Raw genomic sequence first — 20134 nt, forward strand, 5'->3', positions numbered from 1 at the left:
ACTGATGTGAAGTCACTGCTGTCATGTCAGTGCAACTGTTTGATTGTTTTTCTACTAGGTAATGAAAGCCTTTCAGCACTATAAATAAGTGGTTTAAATTATAGTTGCTGAACTGTTCTTTTTTCCTCTCAACAGAATTCAACTGTGATGGCAAGAGCAAAGAATTTCCAAAATGTAGAGTATCTTCTCATCCATGGAACAGCAGATGGTGAGGTTTGCAAATGGCAGAACAAACACAGAGCCAGAATCACTTTGTTTGAAAAACATTAAGCATCTATCTTTGATTGAGTCAGGACTTAGATCTTTGGTAGATTTCCATATGACCTATCATAAGATGCTTACTCGTTCTTAGTAATGTCAACTGTATCACTTGATAATTAGTGGACACAGCTAAATGCACTATAACTTTATGCTTTGTGGTATTAACACGTTTCAACAGACAATCTCTTTTTTTTTTTTCTTTTTAGATAATGTACATTTTCAGAACTCAGCACAAATTGCAAAAGCTCTGGTTAATGCACAGGTGGATTTCCAGGCAATGGTAAATAATAGACTATTTTTCATTTTGAAAAGTGGTTCATAACTTTATCAATAAGCTTATCTGACATTTGGCAGTGTTTTTAACTACCCTGTTCAGCTGAACATGCTTAAAAATTTGGCAATTGCTAGCTCATTTGTTATTCTTCATAAACAACTTCTCAATTTCTTCCCCAAATGATTTGTCTGCTCTTTTTTTTTCCTTGCCCTTTGCACACTAGCAGGATTTTCCTCTTGTCAAGAATAACTTGGAGGCTTTTAAAATGAGCCAGGGAGAAGAATAAAAATGCAGCCTCCTTATAAGTGTTTTTGATACCGGGTAAAAGAGGAAGGTGAAAGAGCTGAGTTCTGGGGCCAAATTGTCACTAGTTGTGGTAGAGTCTATCTTAAATTGGACTGGCCTGCTACAGGCAAGAAGTGAAACAAGTGAAAAGCGTGTAAGATACCCAAATATATATCCAGAATCAGCAAAAAAAAGTTCTCTGAAAAACTTGCATGGGATAGCAGGCGCAGACAGAGAGAGAAACACATAGACAAGATGTTGCAGGATATAAAGGAGAAATAAACAGGGGAAATGTAGATCTGATTTATATGCTAACCTCTGCTTCCAAACGTTTTTTTTCTCAGGGCTAATAAGCAAAGTGTTTGCCTGCTGTCAAACATACTGGTCTTCTGCCCGAGTCTGGTTTCACAGGGCCATGAACTCCCCAAAAAGGGATAACAGGGGTTTATAGGCCCTTTTGTGTATTGCACATTTCTGCCTCTTTTGCTAATCTTTAGCAAATGTGGGTTATATCTTAAGTATTTGGAAAACTGTATGCAGTTGTAGTCATTCTGGTTCAGAATTCATCACCATCACAGTGGAATAGCAGATAGTTTTGAGTTAGCATAATTCATATGTGTGTTTTATTTCCAGATCGTCACTCACAAGATTCATGGCCCTGCTATAATGCTGGGTTGTTTTGAATAGAGCTCAAACATTTAGCTGAAATGTTGTTCCTTAGAGCTCAGTACTTATTCCTAAGCAAGACTCTTACCCCTATTACCCAGGCCACACAGCAGGTCAGGGGGATTTCATCGGCATTTTAAGGCTCTTTTGCCCGACTTGATACAACTGGCCTGTAAGTACTGAGGCAGTAATGCTTACTCTTAAATAACAGAAGGATTAGAAACTTTTTCTCAGCAAGAATAATAATATATTGGGAACTGATTAAAAAAAAATATCAGGTTCCTCGTTTTTCTTGAGCCATCCACTTTCTTGTGTGTAGCAATAAAATACATTTTTTGTATTGTTTAACTCTTGCATAATTGAAAACATGACATAAGGGGTTTATGTTTTGTTTTTGCTTTTTCTTTCAGTGGTATACTGATCAGAACCATGGAATTCCAGGCCTTTCCAGCAAACATCTGTACACACATATGACCCACTTCCTCAAACAATGCTTTTCTTTGTCAGAATAAGCAGGCTACTCAGAGCATGCTAAGGCGTCTGCGACGTCTTTGGGAGAATGAAAAGACAGCACTGCCCAAGTTGTATAATGTTCAGGTGAATTGATCACAGGAACTTTGAAATTTTAAACTTGATGTTTACATCCACTTTTGATATTGTATATTAGCAAATCTTATGGTAACAAATGTTTTGACACATTTGATACCTGTTTGACAGAAAAAATAAAATCTGAGTGTAAAGGGTCTTGTGCATTTTGTGCTGACTTGCTTAAATTTACAATCTGCAGTCCAAGAAGGGTGGTTCATTGCAAATGCACGCTGTCAGATTAATATGATTGCATTTGTTAACTAGAACTGTAAAATGCAGAACGACAAAGGAAGCAGTGCAAGTACCTAATTAGCATCCTAACAAGGACCAGTTTCTCAAAATTTATTTCCAACCTTTTGTAAAGAATCCAAGAAGAGATAGGAACAATATCTAACACTGAAGTTTGGATACTTATTGAGAGTATTGAATATGGTCAAATTTTATTCAACTCTTATTTGAAACCTTGATTCTGCAAAACTCTCAGTGTTCAGGTTTAAACATGAAAGCAGGACACTCATGATAACTGTCATATATCAGTGGATTTTCACCTATATTCAAAATATGTGAGCCATATTGACCTATTTTTAATTTCTAATCATCACCTCAGCATTCAAATTGATCTCAGTGTCATTCATCCCAGACTGGAGGGGAAGGATCAAAGGATTGTGCAAGCTTTCTTTGTTTTATTTCTAGTGCAACTATTTAAAAAATGGTGGAAGTTAATAATGATTGGAATACTTGTATTCTTTTCATTAGTAATTAAATCAGTCTGGTCATAATATAAGAATATTAACAAGATAATTGGCAAGAGATCCACTGTGCATTAAACAATTCCTTGGTCATGTGTTTAAAAAATTCTGAATTAGTCTACTGCATAAGAACCATGGTCTTTCTGACACAATCTCTGCTATTAGCTGTTGAGAGTGCAAAATAACCTAAAATAGGTTGTGTTGCCTTCCCACAAAGCAAGATGCTTCATAACTCTCAGTCAGAGACCAGTTGCTGCTTCTTTGTGGAAAAGCAAGTGGTTTCATTTGACTTTCTTGACAAAAACATGGGGTTTGGCCAAAATAATTAAAATGTGGAAGTGATTTGCTATGTAACAGCTTCCTTCGTTTGTTAATGGCAATATCAAATCTGATTTTCCACACATGAGAACATTCCTTAGATACATCTTTATGCAAATGTAGTTGCCAAGCTGTTTGTAATGGTTAAATTATACTTTGATGGGAACTCTTCAGAAAATACTCAATTAGTTCAGGTTTTTTTGGAAACGCTGCCAATTACGTGATGTTAATGAGCTTTTTGTTGGTAATGTAATTAAAATTCAACTGCTATAATGGCTAAAGGAAAAAATTATAGCTGTAAGAAAGTTAAAATTAAGCAAATATAACATGAAGTGGGCCTAATTAGATGTTGATTATATGGTCCTATGTGCATTTGCTGCACACAACAGTAGTCTCAGAAATGTGGTTATCTTACAAATAAGGAATACAATTCAGTTGAAATAATGAGATTTAACTCTCAATTTGCTATATTGATACAACACCATGGAAATTATTGTAATGTTGTGGTGAAAGAGAGAAAAAATTAAGCTCTTATCTGAGATGCTTATAGGTTTAAGATACCTGAATATGTCAATGAGAACCTAAGTAATTTGCAAAAAAGCATATCAGTCTTACATAAATACCAATACATTGAGGTCCCTTTCAATTTCTGCACTTTTATTTTATTTATTCTATTGAAAATCCTCTAAGTTCTGGAAATTTGGGCAGATAGATTGGCCCTTTGTCAGTACTGTAAGTAATAAAATGGTGCAATGTGTTGTTCACACCCTGCCCACAGGTCTGTTGTCTGAAGCTTTTGGAAGTATTTGAAATAAGGAACATTTCAGGAAAAACAGTCAAATAACATAACAGAAGGTACCTCTTTCTCAAGGGGTGCATTAGCTATTTCATTATTAATCTGCCCTGAGGTCCGTTTGTTTCCTAAGGCAACCATAGTACACATCTTCCAAACTGTTCACCATCTACTTTGGCTTGTAGGCAGCAATTGTGGGGATTAAAAAAAATTTAAAATAAGTGCAGTTGCTGGCAACATTTTTCCTTCTTTGTTTTTCTTGTTGTTAATTTCTTTGCCTTACACAGCGTTCTTGCCAAAGAATGGGAATATGTCTCCAGCAGAGTGTGACATTTACACTGAATTGCTGAAATAATGTCTAACCTGAAAGCTTTATGATAGAGCAACCATGTGTTTTGATGACCTGGGAGAACATGTCCTAGGATGCTGTGAGTGTCAAAAAAACCCTCTTGAAAATACATCAATGTCAGATTGCTTCCTGGCCTGTGCTTATAACAGGAAATATCACAGTCAGTCACTAGAAATGGTGCAGAGCACTGCAAACCTATCCTTGTACTCTAACAGAATCACAGAATGGTTGGGGTTGGAGGGGAGCTTTGGAGGCCTACTTATCCCAATTCCCTGTTCACACAGGGCTACCTACATCCTACAGCCCAGGACTTGGTCCAGACAGCTTTTGAACATCTAAAAGCCATCTGGATGCTCTACAACCTCCCCGGGCCACCACTGCCAGTACTTGGTCACCCTCATAGTAAAAAAATGCCTCCTTTTCCTCAGACAGAACATTCTATGTTTCAGTTTGTGCCTGTTGCTTCTAGTTCTGTCGTTGGGCACCACTGAAAAGAGGTTGGCTCAGTCTTCTTTGGAAGATGTCATCCCTTCAGATATTTATATTCGGTGATGAGATTCTCCCAAGCCTTTTCTTGTCTAGAAAGAGAACGTGTTCCATTCTGCCTTGTCTACAAACACAATCCATGTTAAAGCATTACCCCAAACATTTACTGGACAGGTATTTGCCCCATTCTGCTTCAGTCAGAGAGAAGAGCCTTAAGACACTACAGGATAGGCTCTGTTGTAACACATCTTCAGTAGTTCAAGATGAAAGGGCTTGTCCTGAGGTATCAAGGTGAAGCTAACAAAGTATGTGAATAGAAAGTATATATAACTATACTGCAAACATGGAATATGGTATGTAAGAGCCAACACTAGGACACAATTTGAATTAAGCTCTTATGACAGGAATTAACATCCTCAAAGTTTTTCTTCCCACTTTCAAATGCTTTAGATGATCTAATTTTCAAAAAATGCTGAGCACTTTCTGTTCTTTTCTCTTTTGGATAACACTCTCACACTTCAGATACTCAAACATACCACTTCAGACAATGAAACATGAGTCTTCAAATACCTTCGAATATGACAGGTATTCGAAGACCCATGTTTCACTGCCTGAAGCCTCTGAAGATAGGATGTATTTTTTCTGAATTAGGTAGAGAGGCCGTTGATAAATAGCCACAAATACAGTTGTTTAAAAGTCAGTTTCCACTATTAATTCTGTCTAGCTTTTACAAATTAAAACCAGAGCTGAAAAGGAAAAATTGCTTTATTCTAGGAGCTGAAGTGTACATAAATAGTGGAAAGTCACTGATTCCACTCCAAACCTGTCCTCGTCATCTACCTTACTCGTGCTGCATGAGCTGTGCACATGAAAGAACCTGCAATCCTTATACTTCAAACACAGACCTACATGATTTGTTTCACACAGAATTACTGCAGCTGTAAAGAAGAAAAGTCTTGAAGAGAAATTTAGCAGAAACCAGTCAGGTTCTAGAATATGGTTAGTGTTATGCTCATTTTACTCAGATATCAAGTCCAATTCAGACTGCATTCAATACTTCCCAGTTTGCCAGTCAGTTCCAATTACAAGGCACAGCTGTTTAGAACATTTTATAGAGTCATTTGAAGGCTCTATATTTAATCTGAATAATTCATAGTATTTGCAAAGAGCATTTGGTATTACTTTCAATTATGAACATTGTCTTCTCAGAATGTAAAACAACTAGTACATATTGGGCCAGCTCTTCTGCTTGCGCAAATTGATGCGGCTCCATTGACTTGCAGTGGAGCGACTCCAACTTATGTGAGCAGACAGTGTGGGCTGCAGCTCAGTTATAATGGCTGTGCCTCCTGAGGTACAAACCTCTCATCCCCCCTGGCAGAGAGCACGGAGCTGTGTGCTGTGGAAAGGCCTAGAGACCCCAGACTCACTCTCCATTTCAGAAAAGCATTCATGCTCCCCGAAGGGTGCCCGTGGAGTACACTGTGTGTGTTCTGTACAAGCACAGGTTTATGGATGTAACGTGGTGGGTTTTTTATGTGTGCATGTGTTTACACATATATTCCTCCTATATTGGTTCCTATTCCCAGGAGGGGAATGATCTTTGTAATTATCGTGTAACAAAGACAGCAAAACGGAAGGGGCTGCAGAGCCCAGCCCTCTGAACTCGCAGGAGAGTGAGAGAGAGAATGCTTGCTGTGTAATATGAGAAAGTAAAGGGTGTGGGCCTGTAGTCATACCCCAAGATACATACTCCTCCCTTTAGACATGTAATGGATAATAATACAATAGCAATAAATATGTAATGAAGAAATACACAGAAGAATTTGGGGAGGTCACTTTTTTGAATGCATTTGCTGAGGGTTTTTTTTTTTTTTTACTTTTTACTGTCAAAAGCCAGAAAGTTCCTAATTCATTTAAATGTTCAAATCTTGACAATTTTAATCAGATGATGGTGTGGGAAACTTTGATAAATTCCAGATACAGTGAACACAATCACTCCAATTGAATAATGAGAAACATGAAAATTTCCCAAAGGCAGGCCACTTTCAGCTGCTGTCTCTTAGTCTGACGCAAAGTATTGTCTCATTTGAGAGCAATGACATAGAGGACAGTGAGCTTGCCCTTGATTTTGCCAAGAGGTACCATCTAACTGGTATATTTTGAAATGTGAGAGGAACAAACCTGAGTGTATGTGCATGTCTCATACACTCGATATAATTTTCCACTTTTGTCTGGAAACTCTTCTTTGCTGTGTTCCTGAAATATAATTATAGACTCAGTTATGGCAACTGAGGGTTGCATGGCCCTGCTCTTGATGTTGCATGAACTGTTCTTGATGGCAGTTCACTTCTTTTATGTACATTTTATTTTCTGTGTACAACTTGAAAAACGAATAACTGGTCACCTTCTAGATGCTAGATGACCTGCTCGATGATACAGCTCTGTGACAACCTGCCCAACCAGGTGCACTGAGGTGCTCTGTCTCATTTTTTTTCTGGAATCATCCTACTGTAAACAAAGCACTTTATATGACACAAGAAAATAAACTGAGATAAAGAAAAAGAGAAAAGCTGTCTGTTTCCTGGAGAAGAGGATATTGTCTCACATTCCATACTGCCTCTTTCCAAAGTATCTTTAACTCAGCATGTAGAGGGATGATTATAGCAATCCCTGTAAAGCTTGTGCGTGTCGGTCCAGGGGCAGGAGCGGTGGAAAGGGCCCTTGGATCCCCATCTGCTGCGCTGTCCCGGTACTGCAGGACACACTGCTGGCCTCCGCGGGAGCCACCGGGTGACCCACCCCGAGGACTAGAAATGGAAAAAATAAACCATTAATCTCACAGATTGATTCAATAGCATAGAAAAATTGCACATAACAAAAATTAAACTTGATGATGTGGACTGTGTAGTGAGACTTAATATTTCCCTGAACCCCTGCCATGGTACCATAGCCAGGTGTTTAGGATAGAGCTCTAGGAAGGATCCAGTAAATTTTGTTTGCCACTCTAGCATGGTTATTAAGTTTATACACTACCTCAGTTGTATCTTATGGGCAATGCCAATCTGGCTGTGGTCAGTCAGCAGACAATTGCCTCACTGAAGCACATTCTTTGCTGGCTTTGAAGAGCAGTGTTAAGGGAAATATGTTTTGTTATAATATTGTATGTACCTTGTGCCACAAACCAGACAGTGAGGAACTCCAGACTGGAGCACAGGCTGTCATTAACACTCAGTCAGATGTCTATTGTGATTCCAGAACCTTCCTCCTACCTGACTGTCTCCCCTACCTGTCTCAGTCTCTGTGTTGTTGCTGCATGGGTGACCATGGCTTTCTTTGGCAACGCTGTGCCACCAGAGCTATGAAATTGTCTCCACTGAACAACAATAACTACATCCAACATGCACTAGTACACATCTCAAATCTATTTTGTTTAATTTTTTTCCTTGTAGGGAATGGAAATGTGAGCAAATGGTTTATCTTGCAAAAATCTATAGTGCATTAGATTATCTTGCATATAATCTATAGAAATCTATAGTTTCATAGTGTGAAACTCAGTTTATAGTGAATGTTTGGTATGCAGTTCCAAGTGTGTATGAATTTTCTTACAGTAGCATTTACAAATTTAAAATTTTATATCTAAGGCTAATCAAAAAAATTTTAAATTTTATCTGTGCTAGGCATAGCCATCATTGCAATATTTCACATCTCTTCATATTCATTATATTGGCACAAGATTACCTGAAGAATCATTCAAGAGATTTTGGGAAAGTTGTGCTTATTTTTAAAAATTGATTAAATTTATAAACTCTGATTTAAAATTGATAAGTGAAAATAATGCTATTGATGTCAATAGAATCAGGACTCTAAATATTAAATGTGGCAAATCAGAAATTGGAGAAATTGCTGCCTTTTGATCCCAGGCACCTTTTGCCCACTGTTTGTCATGTTAATGCCCTTCTGTTTGATATTTACTACTTTGGACATTGCTACCTCACTCCTTCTGCAAATCCATGTTAGCATTGATGTCATAAAGTAAGCAGAATGAATGTGTGAAATTGCTTGTAAAATTATCAAATGAAATGAATAGCAAATATGATGACTTTTTTTTAAAGTTGAATAAGGAAACTGTCAGCAATGATGCACTCCTGTAATGCTTACTAGAGCTGAACAGTATATATATAAGTCTGTGCAAAAGAGGCAGCTAGGCAGAGCTCAGGATCCTCAAGGCTTGCCATAGTTGCAGAAGAGAGAGTAGCTCTTTCTGCAACTGCCACGTATCACTTCTAAGTATAATAAGGTAAGATTTATATGAGCTACCAGAAATTTATTTGAGAAAGCCGAGTGCATTATCTGCATTTTGTTGCCCAAAGTTTGCAATAGAGGTGCAGATCTTTCAGCAGATTGGTGTTTTCTTCTGAGGTTGTACTCATTGATACTTGGAGTTAATGACATCGTAATTTAAATATTTTGATGTATTGATTATTTCAACAGAGAATGAGCCGAAAAATGGAAATCAACAATTTGTGTTGCAGAATTAATTGAAAGAAGGAAGATTAACAATGAGAACATGAAAGACAAGCATTGTAGTAAGAATTTAAATGAGATATACAATTTTTGATTTTATATTTTTATCTTTAGTATCTTCTGTAAAAATATTTAATTAATGTGAGTTTAAAATTATTCACTCCTTATAGATACTGTCTAAATATGAATCAATGAGGATTAAGCTAGAAGCATGGAAACAAATTCAGTGGGTTTATGTAGACACTGATTTAAAACTGTCCAAGACAGATTGTCACTCTGTCACCCTACAGACTGTCACTCCACTGCCCCACTTTTAGATTAGTTTGTCTCAAGCAACTATTATTTTCATATCTCTGTAAGATCAGAAAAGGAAATTTTATAGCACAGAAGTAAAATTAAAGCCTTTCAATAGTTATTGGGATTATTGCATTAAATTTAGTTTCATCTTCTATCCTACTCTGGAATTCTTTTGACAAGAACTGTTGGATTTTACAGAACTTTGTACAAGGCATTATAGCATGGTGGGTAAATCAGATGTAAAATACACCTGCCTGAAAAAGTAATTTCTTTATTTATAGAAATTATTGCTATTTGCAGACAGTTTCATTTCAATAGAAATCTATTTTGTTCATTCATGCATGTTCATATGAAAAGATTTCCCTTTTTTTCCTGCTTTTTAATGTAACTTCATAATTTCTATTTTTTAACTGGAAATAGATACAAATGTGACTTTTGATTTTTTTAAAAACTCAATGAAATTAAGCCAGTTAAAACTGTACATAGCTAAAAAAAATCTACTACATCTGTAGTAGAATATATTAGAAAACTAGAAAAATCAGGTTGGTCAAGAAAATAATATTCAAATAAATATCTCATCAAGATTTGAGAGGTATATTTGTTACATATTTCTGGTGATTCAAACTGAGATGTCTTAATTATTTTCATTTTCAATCAGAAAGATTTGAAAATATTTTCATTAGTCTAATATGCATAGGAATAAAAATTTTCTTTGTGAGATTAGCTTTAGTTTTCCTGTGCCTTGACAATAGGTTTTCATGGGTTTTAGCAGTATCTACTGGTGATATAAATAACTTACAGCAAATAAAACCTTTTTTCTGATTGAGAAATTAATTTATTAGCCAGCATAATTTCTGATAATTTATTTTTTTCTCTATAACACATGCCTATATTATCAAGAATAAAATAACAATTTCTTCTTTTAAAACTGTATCCTGTTTAACTTATCAAGAACTTCTGTTGATGGTTTAACTTACCAATAGCAAATACTAAATGTTGAAAAAACAAAATTTTTTTAAAGACATAGTTGACATAAGATTAATAGTTTTTGGAAAAGCTAATTTTATTAATAAGGATTCTCAAAAATTTTTTGCATTTCAAAAACTGCATTTATACATATTTCTTTTTTAATAATCTCACTGTTTTGATTCTGAAAATTTAGAAAGCAGCTGAAAATGCATTTGATTTTAATGCAATATCTTAATACTTAAGGAATAAAGTAGCCAGTGGGACTGTTCACATCTGAAAGTTCTATAGGCCTGAGACTTTAAAGCCAAGATGAACTGAAATTATCTCTTTACTGACTACAGTAACTTTGAATTATTTTTAATAACTTTTATATAAAAGAAAAGCTTTTGGTGTTGGACCAAAACAGTGACTTGGGTTTATGGCTAATCTGGATTGCAGTTTAATAAAGCTACAGACAGCTGTAAACTAGGACTATTAAGCAGGGAAAATTTGCTTATGTATGCTGTAATAGCCAGGCTTTATCTGATGTCCAAGTCCAGGTTAACTCATTTACAGCTGTATCAGCTACCAGAGGGGTCAATCAAAGCATTCTGAAATGGCCACAACAGAGTCATTTCCTAAAGAACAGGCAGAGCTTTTGTTCCATTGCCAGAAGCCTATGAAATGTGAAATTATGCATTCCTTGAGATAAACATTGGATGTCAGTGTTGCACTGCCGAATTACAGCTCCAAATGAAACAGTGAAAGCAGAGTTCAGTACTACAGTTAGGGTTTTTATAGGACTGACTACATGACCACTGTGGTGTATGTTGGTACTGTAGCAGGCTATGCTCAAATGAAGGGGTCAACTCATATACCAGGACATTGCACAAGGCAGAAACCAGTCTCCAGACACTGATGAAAAAATGAGTAAAAATGGCAGTGGCTTCTGGTGGAGAGAGGAAAACTGACTCCATTTCTTAATACTAATATCCATCAGAAAATATTATAGCTACACATTTATTTTCCTGAGCTTGATCTTTTATTAAGATTTTGATTGCCTCAAGTATTTTGATACTGATACTGAGGTATTCTAGTAAAATATTCATATTATTCAGTAAGATTCTCTTAAAAATCGGGCCTCACAAAGCACCAGTCCAATAGATTCTTCCTAACCATTGGTAAAATGCCTGCCAATAGTCAAGCTTTGCATGTCCGACTGTAAGTTATTTTAAAACAGATGGAAGAAACAGGTTTCAAAAAAAATCTGCTATGAAGGGGCACACTATGGGGGCAGAGCAGAAGTCCTACAGCAGTAAGATTTTTGATGCAGGAGATCACCTTTTCAGAGGTGTTCATAAAGCCCCCTCACTGGCATTGCTCAGTGCAGAGCCAAGTCTCAGTCTCAAAATGGAGTAATCTGCACCTTCACTATACATCATTCCCTCATCATTTTCTAAGACTTCCTCCAGCCCATAGTATATTTAAATTCAGCCTCTTGTGACAAGGCATTAAAATAGAGAGGATGTATATTTTCACTCAGACTGCCTTATTTTATAAATTAGTAAGCAGTAAGTAAATCAGCTTCAGTAATTCCTGAAGTGGGGCCACAGGAGTAGGGTACAAATTACATTTAGTGGGGAGGGTGTTTTCAGACTGGGACTTACCTTGCTACCACTTTGCTTCATGTGTTCTATCTCCCTTTGCTTTTCAGACTGCATCATAAACCTCCATAGGAAAATGCCATGGATGGCAGAAAGGCTTTTTCAAATACACAAGTATTAGCCCAAGTACATGATGAAATTATTTCCAGTGATATGTTGCTGATGTGAACTCATTGCAACTTCTGTGAGAAAGATGGATGGGGAGCTGCTAATGTGACAGTATTCTTGACAAAGATTTGCTTTGTTTCTTTCTCTAGTGAATGACCTGGGAAAAGAAATCATAGCCACATCACTACCCCTAGTTTTGCAATAGAACTGTATTGCAGATCTAGTGCTTGCCATCAGCAGAACCCAGAGAAAAGGAGAGAACAGACCTTATCCTCACATTGCAAAAGACAGTGAGGATGCAGTTGCTCTCAGATCTCCTTGCATTCTAGAATATAAACTAGAGCTGAAAGACTAGAACAGAGACTACATCTGTTGAATGCCTACCCAAGGCCCTAAAATGTCATCCACTGGACACGAAACCCATCCTAGAAGGTTCTTTATATTTATCTTCGTGTTTAGATCAACACTAAGAATGTCTCTTTTCGACGTAATTGATTCAGACATGTGTAAGCATGATAACATTTTTCTTTGTTGTTTTATTTCTGTTTTGACAGGCAATGAAAATGAAAAGCATTTACTTTGTTGCTGGTCTCCTTTTAATGATAGTTCAAGGCAGCTGGCAAAATCCTCTTCAGGATACAGAGGAGAAATCAAGGTAAATTCTTTATACCAAACTTTCACAAATACTTGGCCTGAACTTTGTTTTCTTACACTTTGAAGCCAAACATACTATAATTTAAAGACCCCTTTATGCAGTTCTTGATCTACCATTGAAATCGACAGGGTTTTTAATACTGCAAAGCTTAGCACAGAAATTTGGGGTGTTAAAACAATGGCTGCCTTATTTATCCATGAAAACTGTGTAATTGGGCAGTGTCCAGTCTGCTATACAGATTCCTTTTACCAGACAGCTACTAATCAATATGCCACTTGCTTTCACTTTGTGGGAGTAAAAAAAAAGTATTGTTAAAAGAAAAATCAATGCACCTGTAGACTGTACTGCAACCATTGCAGATTAACAAGGTCTAAACTTTTCACAGATCATTCAAAGCTTCCCATTCTGAGCCAATAGAGGAATCTAGACAGCTGAATGAAGTGAAACGTCACTCACAAGGCACATTCACCAGTGATTACACCAAGTACCTGGACACCAGACGAGCTCAGGACTTTGTGCAATGGTTGATGAGCACTAAAAGAAATGGGTAAGCATTTTGGTCACATTGATACAGATCTCCACAAACGGAAACAGCCAATAATCTAGCCAATTCAGTTTCTTGGTATCAGCTCCCCATCCCAGACCATGGATAAACCTCAAATAAGTACTTGAGGAAAATTTATGTATACAGTCATAGAGTCATTTAGTTTGGAAAGGACCTCTGAGATCAAGTCCAGCCATTAACGAATATTAATATATTATTAGAGATGAGAAACATGCAAAATCAATCAAAAGGATTTGACTAAATCAAAGTGCAGTATCTGATATGCCACCTAAAAACATTGTCTCAGCCTCTTTGAGACAAATTTTCTCAGTGAATCAATTAAGTTCAATAAAAATAAAATATATAATGTACAATTCTGGGCCATTAGGCCTCAATAAAACTTTCCTATCTATGGATACTCTAATCCTGATGTTTCATTTGTGAAAAGGCAGCTGAAGTGTAAGTTTTGTTGACCACTGCATAATTTACCAATATCCCCACTATAAGTTGGCATGTTTTTTTTTAAACATACTTTGATTCAACTCAAGCTAGCAAGGTGAGAGCAAGAATAATGTATAAGTGTGTCAGTCTTGTGTTCTAGAGAAAATCTGTCCAAAAAGAATCCAGAAATATCCAGAAGAATCTATTATATTAATGCTTTTAAACCTCTGTGGAAATCTTTAAAGTATAAAATAACAATGTCTACACATTGCACGAATTTAAATTCATATGTCTTAAATATAATTAATATAATATTAATATATGAGTCATGGGGGCTTACTACAATATTCAAATAATAACTAATAAAGCTTATGCAGGCTCTGGAGTGTACTGGTAATAATGATCTAATGATTGTGCAATTTCACTACAGCCAACAAGCACAGGAGGACAAAGAAAACAACAAAGTCCCTGACCAGCTCTCAAGGTATTGTTTGTCATAACTTGTTATTCAAAACCAGTTTGAGTTCATTTTCAGTTAAACAAGAAAGAGAACAACTAGTGCTCTTTGAAATGTTACCACAATCAAAGAAATATCAATCAAATGCATTATTTCACTCCCGCTTTTTAAGAAGAAATAGGATATGTTATTTATTCCTGCACCTGTGTTCTATAGCTATAGATGCAAGTAATGCAACAGGATGAGAATAACATAAAAAGAAAAACTTGGTATAGAGAAAGGCAGAAAAGAAATAAACAAAATCAACCACATTATGCTGAAGAATAAAAAACCGGTGAGAAGATTAGTGAAAGGAAGGTGGCCAGGAAAATTTGCAGAGAGCTCATTGAACATGATGCAATGTTCAGCCCTCAGTCTCATGTTTCATAAACCACTTATTACAGAAAGGAGAGGACTGCTGAAGGCCAGAATTCTGTTTCTTGACTGTGATTTTGGGAAAGGGTTAGAGAGATTGGAAATTTTAAATAAATAAAGGAGAAATTGAGTAAGTGTTGTTGCAAACAGATTAAAATACCTATATTAATTCTTTCTCTCGTCAGAAAATCTAAAAAGGATAGCCCAGATCAGAAAGAGCCTTAACGTTCACACTGTCAATATTAATAACAAATTTGTAATAATGTTTCCGCTTCATTGAAACAGCATATCTCCAAAAATTAACATTTCATTAAAAATGTTCCAAACAACTCTAGTTAGCATGCTGATGAAAAGTGCAGATGGTACTAAATTAGGAGGAATGGTGACATCCCAAGAAGAAAAAATAATAGAAAGAGCTAGATTTGGGCAGAAAATAGCAAATTTTGAAACAGAAATGCTAGGGAATTTATTCATGGAAAATATTCCATAACGTGTCTACTTCTTAGAGCAGTTTGCCTTCCCAGCAGCCACTGTAACATAATTTTGTGTTATATCAGAGAAAGAACCACAATGAGGTGTAGGGAGGGAGAGGAGAATGCCTTTAATAAGATGGAGTTGATCAGGCTTGAAAGTTTTCCAAGATTATGACTTGGTCAGAGTGATGACTTAAAAGGTTCATAAAACAACTCAAAATGTAAATTTAGAAGGAATTAATTCTGAATAGTTTGGCTCAGAAATAATGAAGGTGAAGGTAGGGGGAGCATTAAAGGGCAACAAAAAGCATGTTTGTATAATAAAATACAGTTTCTAGCGCATACTTAATTAGTAAGACCATTCCAACACAGCTGTAATTGCTTTCCACACCTGAAGTGAGTTGTTCAGAACTAGTTCAGGAACATCTGCATAAAACTGTATTGCACAGTACAAGCCACACCTTCAGCACTGAAACCTAACAATAAAAAATACATCAAGATCAATTTGAGGCGCAGAAAGAACCCCTCTCTCCTATAGAAACACTAGTCTGGCAAGTGGGAAATTAAAATCAATGAAGATTGTTAAAAAGTTAAATTTTTACACGGTCTTACACACTCTTACCCACTCTCCTTTCAGCAATGCAATCTCCAAGCGCCACGCGGAATTTGAGAGACATGCTGAAGGCACCTACACCAGCGACATCACCTCTTATTTGGAAGGTCAAGCTGCCAAGGAGTTCATCGCTTGGTTAGTGAATGGACGAGGAAGAAGAGAGTAAGAATCCATCCATTCCTATTATTAAATTTTGCCTAGTATTTGGAGTTAAAAATCATGTCTGATGAAACTTTGATGTGTTTTTGATCATTCTTGCTGTACTTCATGTCTTTCCTTTGTATTAGAAGATATTATGTTGGTGATGGACTACCACTTTACATTATTAAGTTCAAATACAGATTAAAACCTGTTCAGTATGCTGTTACACTTTAAAAGGTCAAGTTTTATTTAAGGTCAACACATCTAAAACTAAACCAGATCTTCTTCCTCTAATTACCACCTTTCCCCTTCACATAACATTGCTTACAGTCTCCTTAACTGTCATTGAGATTATTCAAGCCAGTGTCATCTTAAATTGCTTTCTCTTTTTTTTTTTTTCCTTTTACAGTCCATCTTTTCCTCTGCAATATTTCCAAGATTGAATTTTTACCAATGTCATCAGGTGTACTCTGTGTGCTGATGATCATTCCCAGCAGTAACTAATAACTTCTTTTCCACTTCCCGTGCTTCTCAGAGTCTCCCCAAGCTGCTGCTGCCATAACAACTATCATTTGCTATAACTTATCTTCCTTTTTAAGATGCCTCTGATTCTTTTGCCATGGGTTGCAGTTCCCTGGGCACAAAGCTCCACTAATGGTTTTGCCTACCTATGATTTCTTTAATTTCTACCTTGTTCTCCACAAACTCATTGCAGATTTCTATGTCCTATCCACTTCATGTACTCCCTCATGACTTTACATCTTTTGTCATGATGGTCTTGCACTTAGAATGGCATTGCCTCCAGTCTCCTGCAGGCATCTTCTGCTCATCTATTTCCAACTCTGCATGGTTAGGAGCTACACCATGCAGCTGCCACTCCCCACCTTTTAACTGTTCTGTACTTATTTGTGCCTTTAGACTGTAAGCTCTTTGGGGCAGGGATTTCAGCTCATCCTCTGATTAAATATTCTGCCAGCTGTAAAGTATTATGTAAGTCTCTCACTTTACATAAATATAAATAATAAATAATAATAATAAAATACAATCTGTAAGACAAGATTGTGTGTTGTAGTTAAGGAAGACTAAATAGGAAAAAGTAAGTAAGTTTTGTCAATATTGACAATTTCCTGAACAAAACCAGAGTTAAATAAATTAGGTCAGCTATATAGGGAAGGGAAAACTGATTCCCCTTCCTAGTTATGTTCAGACTTCCACTTGTTTTTCTGTCATGTTTTATTTTCATGAGCAGAAATAGGGTATTTCTGTATCCATTTGAGAGAAATACAACCTCAATTGAACTAGGAAACCTAGATGAGCAATTAATTGTAGACAACACTTCTGCTTTCCAGCATTTAGTACTATTTGTGGTTGAAATTGTATAGAGCCTTCCTTGAAACAAACCAGTCTGCCTGTCATTGGATCCAGGACCCAGGGTGCTTCAGCATCAGCCCACCTTAATGAAATCCATCAAAATCTTCCTATATTTGATGGGATGAAACAAGAGAGGAAAGTTTTCTAAATCAAACTCTGGCTTTGACAAACTGGTTTTCCAGCAGAAAAAAAGAATGGGAGTGAAATTCAAAAAAAGAATGGAAAAATAATTAGGATCTGATTCCAAGTATAAAATGCAACATTCTACATGGATTTTGCATCAAACAAGCACATAGGTTTTATACAGGTGCTTTAAGTGAGCTATTTCAACCACCCTTCCACAAAAAAAAAAAAAAAAAAAAAAAAAAAAAAAATTTGCTGCTCTTAATAATTCTTATTAAGAATCAGAATTCTTAGAAAATATAATTTTAAGTAAATAAATAGGCCTTATGTCCAAATAAAACAGAAAAAAGTATGAAAATTTTACTGTAATGTTTTAGTAGTGGTATTTCTTAAATACCAATTCTTAGTAAATGTACTGGTGCCTAATATGCATGACATTAGACATTGCAGACTGAGATATATTTTTGCATGTGTGGCTTTCTCAGAACTGCTGGAGAAGAGTTTAGGCTCACTGGAAGGAATGGCTGTGTGTTTTGAAAATTATGCCTCAAAAGATGTTCTGACACACATTGTGCTGTACTGAGCCATAACATTGGGCTCAACCCTTAAAATGACAGGGAATGTGCAGTGTACTGGCACCCTGCAGTAAGGCCCTTTTAAATGGTTTGTTTGTTTTGATCTGCACAGTGCTGATAATTTCTTGCCTTTGAAGTTTCCCAGAGAAAGCTCTTGTGGCTGAAGAAATGGGTCGAAGACATGCAGATGGCACTTTCACCAGTGATATCAACAAAGTCCTTGATGACATGGCTGCCAAAGAGTTCCTAAAATGGCTAATTAACACAAAAGTTACCCAAAGGTGCCTGAATTTTATACTATTCTTAATATACTGATATTTAAAATGCATTTGTCACACCTGGGGCAAATACTACTAATTTTTCTCTTAGCTATTGATATATCTGTAGTATGTTGCAAACTTTGTTACAGACAGATGAGGAAGGATAAGACGCTAAATGGAACTTATTCCAAATATTATTTGAATTTTTATCAATGCTGAACCTCTCTCATAATAGCATATTTAACTTGAAAGTAGTTCTGCCACTGAATGTTACCAGAAGTAAGGTCATATTAAATTAGTGAAAAAAAAAAAAGCTTTGCTTTGCATGGACATTATAAAATCAGAAATATTTACTGGTAACATTACACCAAATTGATTATTCTTTAAAGACTGTGATATAAAACACTGCATTAATCTGTGGCTTGTCATTAGGGAGGGAACAGTGCTGTAATCTGAGCTCCTGACAGGTGACTGTTTGGGAACCCTGCTTTAGTTTTTCTGTAGGTAGGCAAAGCAGCATTTCCTAAATGAGCGCTGTGAACAGGTTAATAATTGGGAATTATTTGTTAAAATTAACAGAGCATTTAAAAAAGTAATTAAATGCCAACTCAAGACACATGTGAGCGGCCAGATTTTTTTAACGTTAGATATCCCATTTGGATTATTAAAGCACCCCAAAAGACTAGTTAATTTTGGAAATCTGAAACAAAATTAACTAAAAATTTAGAAGGTGTAGTTAAAATATAGTTTTTATTAAAATGTTACTATTTTTATGTTTGTAGTTCAGTGATGAAACAAACAATTTAGGAAAAGAATCTATTAGAACTACTAAAATGCTTTTCCTTTAGGAATAATTGTTTTCAATCAGTTATTAGAGAGAGGCATTGAGAGGTCTGTGAAACTAACATCTGCTCAGTCTTAAACAGAAAAAATATGTTCCACACATATTTCATAAATCTTGGGAGACTTAGAATATTTCCTAATTGCTGCTGCTTTTTTTCTTTTTTTTTTTTCCCAGAGACCTTTTGGAAGAATACCAGTAAAAATGAAGAATAAAATGGGATAAATTAAGATCTTCATTTCATCAACTGCCAGTTATTAGGAGATTCTGAAATCTGTATTCTGTCATTTACATTTGTTGTAACAAAGCTATGTCACCTTGCATGCCAGGAAATAATTGTACTATAGTTTAGTGTTGCCAAAGGTTTATATATGGAAAACCTGTTGTCTAAGGGATGGTTTTCTTAACAGCTTTAAGACTGTGGAAGTTCTATAACTTCATGTTTTGCATTTATTAGGACTAAAGTAACTCCCTTTATATTTAAGGATAAAATTATTTTTCTAAAAAATTTACTTCTACACAAAAATTATTCAATTACCAATTATATGTGTTATTCATAAGGGGCTGGCAGTTACAAATGCCTGAGAAGTGAATATCCCTCTTAAAACCTTTGTTATAAAAAGGCTAAGCTTTAAGGGTATTAAATTATAGCCTTAAATAAATTTTTTTCAAGCTTCTTTTCTGTTGACTTCTCATTGTGTATATGCCACGTTCCTTGTTGCACGCCATTTCATTTTATTCTAATATTTTAGTGTCTCTGGGATCTTAGAAGTGGTTTGTTTGGAATGATACACTCAGCATTGTTTTGTCACGTTTTCTCTGCAATGATTCCCAGAAAAGAGCTGTGTGAACTCTGAACCATATTTAGGTGAAAAATAAATCATGCAAGATGAAGCTAGAGGAGGAAACATGA

At 35.9% G+C, this 20134-nt stretch overlaps 2 protein-coding genes across 4 annotated transcripts in view; both read left to right on the plus strand.

Moving 5' to 3' along the window:
- Positions 1–2036, plus strand: part of FAP (fibroblast activation protein alpha) — a 36750-nt gene extending 34714 nt beyond the window's left edge. For both annotated transcript variants that reach the window (XM_064434710.1, XM_064434711.1), the window contains 3 exons: positions 136–208; positions 468–541; positions 1897–2036. In XM_064434710.1, coding sequence (XP_064290780.1) covers positions 136–208; positions 468–541; positions 1897–1998 — 249 coding nt within the window. In that variant the 3' untranslated portion in view covers positions 1999–2036. The remainder of the gene's footprint in view (positions 1–135; positions 209–467; positions 542–1896) is intronic.
- On the plus strand, positions 1950–19898 carry GCG (glucagon). Of its 2 annotated transcripts, none has more exons than XM_064434741.1 (7): positions 1950–2083; positions 12868–12968; positions 13354–13515; positions 14384–14437; positions 15935–16072; positions 18258–18401; positions 19399–19898. In XM_064434741.1, the coding sequence occupies exons 1-7, from the start codon at positions 2015–2017 to the stop codon at positions 19421–19423; spliced, it is 693 nt and encodes a 230-aa protein (XP_064290811.1). In that variant the 5' UTR covers positions 1950–2014; the 3' UTR covers positions 19424–19898. The 2 variants fall into 2 exon arrangements, with proteins under 2 accessions (XP_064290811.1, XP_064290812.1); XM_064434742.1 differs by lacking the exon at positions 1950–2083 and adding an exon at positions 8955–9069.
- Positions 19899–20134: the final 236 nt, after the last annotated feature.

Source organism: Passer domesticus, chromosome 10 (genome assembly GCF_036417665.1).
Source record: "Passer domesticus isolate bPasDom1 chromosome 10, bPasDom1.hap1, whole genome shotgun sequence".
Classification (NCBI taxonomy): domain Eukaryota; kingdom Metazoa; phylum Chordata; class Aves; order Passeriformes; family Passeridae; genus Passer; species Passer domesticus.